Genomic DNA, 6,561 nt, shown 5'->3' on the forward strand with positions numbered 1-6,561 from the left:
TGAAAACAAGGAAATTTTTTTACTATCTTTAAGAAACTAAAAACATATTTAAATTTATAACAATTATAAAAAAACTAATATAAATGTTAAAAGATGTTCTAATAGTTAAACATTCCAACATTTATTTCATTGGTTTCAATTTTTAGTTTACTTATTTAAATTATGGAGTGAAGAAAATAAAAGACAAAACCAATACTTAAAGAAAGAAAAAAATATTAAGAAAATGATTTAAATACATTGTTACAAGTAAAGCTCTTCCGACTTAGTTGTGTGTGGTCCCCTACCTACTTTTTTACTTATAAAAAGAACATTAATGGAAAGTTATTAGTCATTGATTGGGCCTTCCCAGTACCTGAGGAAGAATCAAATGCGCAGCCATTAAAACCCAAACGAGTTTGGGTAAACCACATCCAGCTAAAGAAAAAGACAAGCTAGAAAGACAGTAACTGGGGAATATTTGGGGACTAAACTAAATATATAATAGATATACGGTTTAGTGCATGCACGCTGACAATCTTACATCATGGCTTTCTTCCCTTCGAAAGCAATGGGTAAATTAATAACATTAAAATAGGGAAAGCAAAACCAAGTTTTGGCAATGCGTAAATTAATAACATTAAAATAGGGAAAGCAAAACCAAGTTTTGGCTCTTGTGAATTCCTATTGCCTGTAAATGTAATTAACTGGACACACTAGCCAGTGGAGTAATTTGCTATATAAGAGAGCTCTTGTATCATAAAGAGATCATCATATACAACTTTCACGAATTGTGAGCACATAAACACAAATAGCCTAAGCTCTATATTCTATACTCTGTTTAATTCCATGGCAAAAACAACTCACATAACTATTGTTTCAAGTCCTGGTTTCACCCACCTGGTCCCAATTACCGAGTTCAGCAAGCGACTTGTGAAGCATCACCCAAATTTTCATGTAACCTGCATCGTTCCCTCACTTGGGCCACCCTCGGAGTCCTCCAAAGCCTACCTTGAAACTCTTCCTTCAAACATACAAACCATCTTACTTCCTCCCATTAACAAAGAACAATTGCCCCAAGGAGTACACCCTGCAATCCTGATTCAACTCACTGTTACTCATTCTCTGCCAGCAATACATGAGGTCCTCAAATCCCGATTCTCCAAAGACCCTTTAGCTGCTTTGGTGTTAGATGTTTTTGCGTTTCAGGCCTTGGAGTTTGCAAAGGAGTTCAATGCCCTGTCCTATTTTTACTTCCCTAGTTCAGCTTTGGTATTGTCACTGCTTTTACACGGGCCAAAAATGGATGAGGAAGTTTCAGGTGAGTACGCGGACCTAACAGAACCTATAAAGTTGCCAGGTTGTGTACCAGTCATGGGGGTTGATCTTCCGGATCCTGTCCAAAACCGATCCAGTGAAATTTACAAGCAGTTTCTTCAACGTGCCAAAGCATTCGCTACAGCTGACGGGATCTTGATCAACACTTTCATAGAAATGGAATCAAGTGCTATAAGAGCGTTGGGAGAGTTTGGAGGTGGGAAGGTCAAATTATACCCAGTGGGACCCATTACACAGAAAGGGTCAAGCTATGAGGCTGATGAGTCGGGTAAGTGTTTGAGATGGTTGGACAAGCAACCACCTTGTTCGGTGTTGTACGTTTCATTTGGAAGTGGTGGAACACTCTCTCAACAACAAATTAATGAGCTAGCTTGGGGTTTGGAATTGAGTTGTCAAAGGTTCTTGTGGGTTTTGAGAGCACCGAGTAATTTCGCTAGTTCTGCTTATCTTGAAGTTGCAAAGGAGGACCCTTTGCAATTCTTACCAAGCGGGTTCTTGGAAAGGACAAAGGAGAAAGGTTTGGTTGTGCCTTTATGGGCACCTCAGATTCAGATCCTTGGTCACAATTCAGTTGGTGGATTTCTTACCCATTGTGGTTGGAACTCGACCTTGGAGAGTGTGCAAGAGGGAGTACCGCTAATCACATGGCCACTCTTTGCAGAGCAGAAGATGAATGCAGTGTTGTTAACCAATGGACTTAAAGTGGCATTGAGGCCAAAGTTGAATGAGGATGGCATAGTTGAGAAGGAGGAAATTGCAAAGGTGGTAAAGTGTCTCATGGATGGGGCAGAAGGCAAAGGAATGCATGAAAGAATGGAAAACTTAAAAGAATCTGCTGCCAATGCACTGAAGGATGGTTCTTCTACACAGACCCTGCTTGAGTTGGCTAGCCATTGGGAAAGTTTGAGTGGGATTTAGAAAAATAGTTTTTCTTATACAGTTTTACGTCTTGGTCTTGACTTGGATATCTATTTGGCTGTGTTTTGTGTGCTTTTTATTTTTAACTTGTTTTCTTCATGGGGTGAAGTGATCGTTGTGTGATTTCTGAGTTCTATTGCATCTTTTGGCACATTACAGACATTTTAATTGGTTTTCAGTAATATTTATTGACTGAAAATATAAAAACAGATTAAGTTATATTAATAGTTGCTTAACATAACTGTAACATCTCATCAGCTACTAAGAATAAAATCCATTGATTTGGCACAATTAATTCACGGTCAAGTGAGATAACAAGTTCCAAATTTCATAACCATGCAAGAATTACCTCTGATCGAAAGAACTCCTTTTCAAGTCATATACACTGACTAAAACAAAATTTACTGTTTTCCATTGGCTCTTCTTCGGGGTCTTAGTCTCTTATCAACTAAAAATAATAAATAATAAAAAGAGATGCATGAACTATCCCTATGACCGTGAATCCCCTCACTTCATAAATATCTTGATACTTTGTAATTTATTTCTTGTAAGTTGATTTGAAACAATCAGTTCATCAAAATGATGCTGAAAAACTCTATACAGTGTACAGGCATCATATGATTTTATTTACATAAATATTTTATATCTGACACTGAGTAGCTTTGCAACAGTTATATCCATTTCATATATGCTTCCAATTTAATAAACTCCTCAGCAGCCAGCAGGTAAACAATGAAAATCAACACCAAAATTTATAGTTGAGATGTCTAGTTACTAATATTTATATATAGATGTTGATCCAACCAACTATAAGAGAGTTCTCGGACTAGTGACCCATATTAAAATCATGAAATGGGTCTAGCTACAAGCCATTGGTAAAATTGTTGGATAATCTTAAATTTTAGAGATATCCGAGTTAGTTTGTTTAGTCTGTTTTGAGTTGTTTGTTTCATTTTAGATAAGATAGTTTTTGATAAGATTTGTTTTGATAAGATATTTTGTTATCTTCTTGTTAATTTGGTATGTTGTACAATGGTTATTTAAAGGTCATCTCTTATTCAATAAAAAATACAGTGAGTTGCTACGTTCACCCATAATTATTAGTGTTACTCGTCTCCCTTCTTTTTCTACAATTTGTGGAGTAGCTGAAAGAAAGAATCGGACTATTCTTGATATGGTCCGAGTTATGCTTAAAGGGAAGAATATGCCTGAGAAATTTTGGGCAGAGGCAGTGCAGTGTGCTATATATATACAGAACAGGTGCGCACATTCAAAATTGGATGATGTGACACCTCAAGAAGCATGGAGTGGAGAAAAAACCGAGTATACATCACTTCAAGATCTTCGGAAGCCTTGCTTACGGTCATGTTCCAGCTCAGCTCAGAACGAAGCTCGATGATAGGAGCAAGAAATATATTTTGATCAGGTATGACGAAAAGGCAAAAGCCTACAAATTGTACAACCCTGTTACAAGCAAAATTCTGGTAAGTCGAGATGTCCAGGTAGATGAGGAAAGTGAGTGGAGCTGGAGTAACTCTGAAGAGACTTCGGAGAGCTTGAACTCTGAGAGGGAAAGCTCGAAGATAATAGGGAAAAGCTCGGAGATAATAGGGAGAAGCTCGGAGATAATAGGGAGAAGCTCGGATAGGACCAATGAGAATTCCGAGGAAGATGATGAACCTGAGCAGCTTAGAACTCGGAGCTTGCAAGACATCTATAACTCCACTGACGAGTTACATGTAATATGTCTATTGACAGGAATAGAAGACATAAAATTTGAAGAGGCGGTACTTGATGAAAGATGGAAGAAAGAAATGGATGAGGATATCAGATCAATTGAGAAGAGTGAGATGGGAAGCAAAGCTGAGCTAGTTGAGGAGTTTAAAGAAGTGATGAAGAGGGAGTTTGAGATGACCGATTTGGGCATCATGAAGTATTTTCTAGGTTTAGAGGTGGACCAAAGAACAACAGGTATTTTTGTGTCCCAAAAGAGGCATCGGCCACCTCGGCGCCGGGGTTGCTGGACATCGCGTGGCTCGCAGGGCCATTGTGCGCGGAGAAGTATCGCGCTCTGCTGGAAGAGGCATCAAAATGAAAAAAGAAGGAGAAATTTAAGCTTATGGGGGAGTTTTGTTGAATAATCTTAAATTTTAGAGATATCTGAATTAGTTTGTTTAGTCTGTTTTGAGTTTTTTGTTTCATTTTAGATAAGATAGTTTTTGATAAGATTTGTTTTGATAAGATATTTTGTTATCTTCTTGTTAATTTGGTATGTTGTACAATCGTTATTTAAAGACCATCTTTTATTCAATAAAAAATACAGTGAGTTGCTACGTTCACTCACAATTATTAGTGTTACTCGTCTCCCTTCTTTTTCTACAGAAATAGTATCAATCTATCCAATTGCTAAAGCATGCAACTGCGGTATTTACCTTAGACATGGACTCATAAGCAACACATAGCGAAATTTAGGATAAACTGATGCAGTAGCCTCTGTTATAAACCTTTAATTGCCAACCCATCCATAAAGCTAGCTTTTGTGGTTTAACTTTTTTATGGCTCCTACAATTACTCATTATCATGGACCTTCCCGTACATTATAAGAAAATAAAAGGGATTATTAATAATGATTTTACAAAGTAAGGATGTAAAGGATGCCTAACAGTTTAGCACTAATTCATTTTCCCATCTCCCTCCTTTTCTTCTTGGTCTTCGTTGCTTTTAGCAATACTAACTATTATATCTGACTTAGACCTCAACTTTCATTCCTAAAATATGCAACGAAAAACATAATTCAACAATATTTTTGTTAGTTATTGTGCAGAATCCAGCTTCCAAAGACAGGAAGGCAACTCACATATCCAATGTCTTACCAACAACATAATGGCTGCTGTCAATCAGGACCCAAAAAGGAAAAAACTTCTTACAACTTATTGTCGCTCTTATGATTTCAGAAAACCACTTTGTCATAATTAAATAAAGGTTGAGATTTGGCATTGAGAAAATATAAAATGTTTCTAAATTGAGAAGAAAAAAATTGAAGATATATGCTGCGGACAAAAACAAATCATTTATTGAGACTGTTTCTTGGACAGAGGCAGAGAACTAAGGTGGTAACAGAACTAAGCAAATTCTCAGCAATTCATCTTTTGGAATCTCATATTCTATGCATGTACTCAGTCAAGGCTTCAATTTTGACCAGCCAAAACTCAGACCAAACCTTGTTTTGTAGCTTCAAAATAATATTGTATATATTGTATGTGGTTGGCGTCAGGCCCCATTATCCAACAATAATTGTTGGTCACGTGGATACCACATAGATGCATAAGTAGATGCCACGTGAATGCCAATTTTTTTGAAAACACCTGGAACCAGAACGACCCATTCTAAAACAAGAACGGGCCGTTCTGAAACCAGAACGGGCCGTTCTAGTTGCTCTTTTAGTGTGTTAATTTTGCATCCGGAATGGCTCGTTCCAGGTGCAAAATTAACACGCTAAAAGTGCAACCAGAACGGGCTGTTCTGGTTTCAGAACGGGTCGTTCTGGTTCCAGACTGCTAAACATAAACGATCAATGATTATAGTTCACGGTTGTGAATCATGGAAGGAAAAAGACCCAAGGTACAAAGCATTTCAAACACTGAATTTGGTAATATTGTCAATGGAAATTGATAACTTCAATTGCTAAACAGTTAGGCTATACAGTGTATTATTAAGGACAATGCAATGTATCACTAAAGACAATGGTAGCAAATTTTATTTCATTTCAAACTGGAGTGAACCACTTACTACCAAATTGACATTATAAGTAAAGGATGAAATGACATGGTATTTTTCCTTGAAGTCATTAATGATGTACTCAAACAACAACTTAAAGAGGTAGAACTTGAAGTAAAGGAAGATGATACACAGGACTAACATTTCACCACACAACCATATGCAGGGACAGATCTAAGTTAATCATAGTAGGGACACTTGCCTTGACTAAACTTTTTTTCATTCTTTTTTTTATATATAAAATATTAATAATTTTATAAAATATATATTATTAATTATATTTTAATTATTTAATATTTTTTTATATTTTATTTTATTGTTTAATTATTTTTTATTTTGTGTTAAAATTATCTTCATTATTAATGAAGAAAAATTTACTTACTTCAAGAGTAAGCCTTGATAGATTTATTCTATTTAATAATTAATGTTCTATATCAAATTTTTAAGAATTTAATTATGTTGTGACACTTAAATATTTCTTCAGACAGAAAGAGAAAAAGAAAAAGTTATTACTTTATTTATAAGACAAAGTATTTTATAAAAATAAGTAAT

The 6,561-nt window shown here is 35.8% G+C and overlaps 1 protein-coding gene across 1 annotated transcript; it reads left to right on the forward strand.

The window, feature by feature from the left end:
• Window positions 1–681: 681 nt before the first annotated feature.
• Window positions 682–2,392, forward strand: LOC109793867 (UDP-glycosyltransferase 72B1). Its single transcript, XM_020353335.3, has one exon. It carries the CDS (start codon window positions 826–828, stop codon window positions 2,230–2,232), a length of 1,407 nt encoding a protein of 468 aa, XP_020208924.2. The 5' UTR covers window positions 682–825; the 3' UTR covers window positions 2,233–2,392.
• Window positions 2,393–6,561: the final 4,169 nt, after the last annotated feature.

Source organism: Cajanus cajan, chromosome 4 (genome assembly GCF_000230855.2).
Source record: "Cajanus cajan strain Asha chromosome 4, NIPB_CcT2T_4, whole genome shotgun sequence".
In the NCBI taxonomy this organism is placed as follows: domain Eukaryota; kingdom Viridiplantae; phylum Streptophyta; class Magnoliopsida; order Fabales; family Fabaceae; genus Cajanus; species Cajanus cajan.

Coding starts and splice junctions, on each gene's coding strand:
- LOC109793867 (XM_020353335.3), top strand. CDS start 826: ATGGCAAAAACAACTCACATAACTATTGTTTCAAGTCCTGGTTTCACC.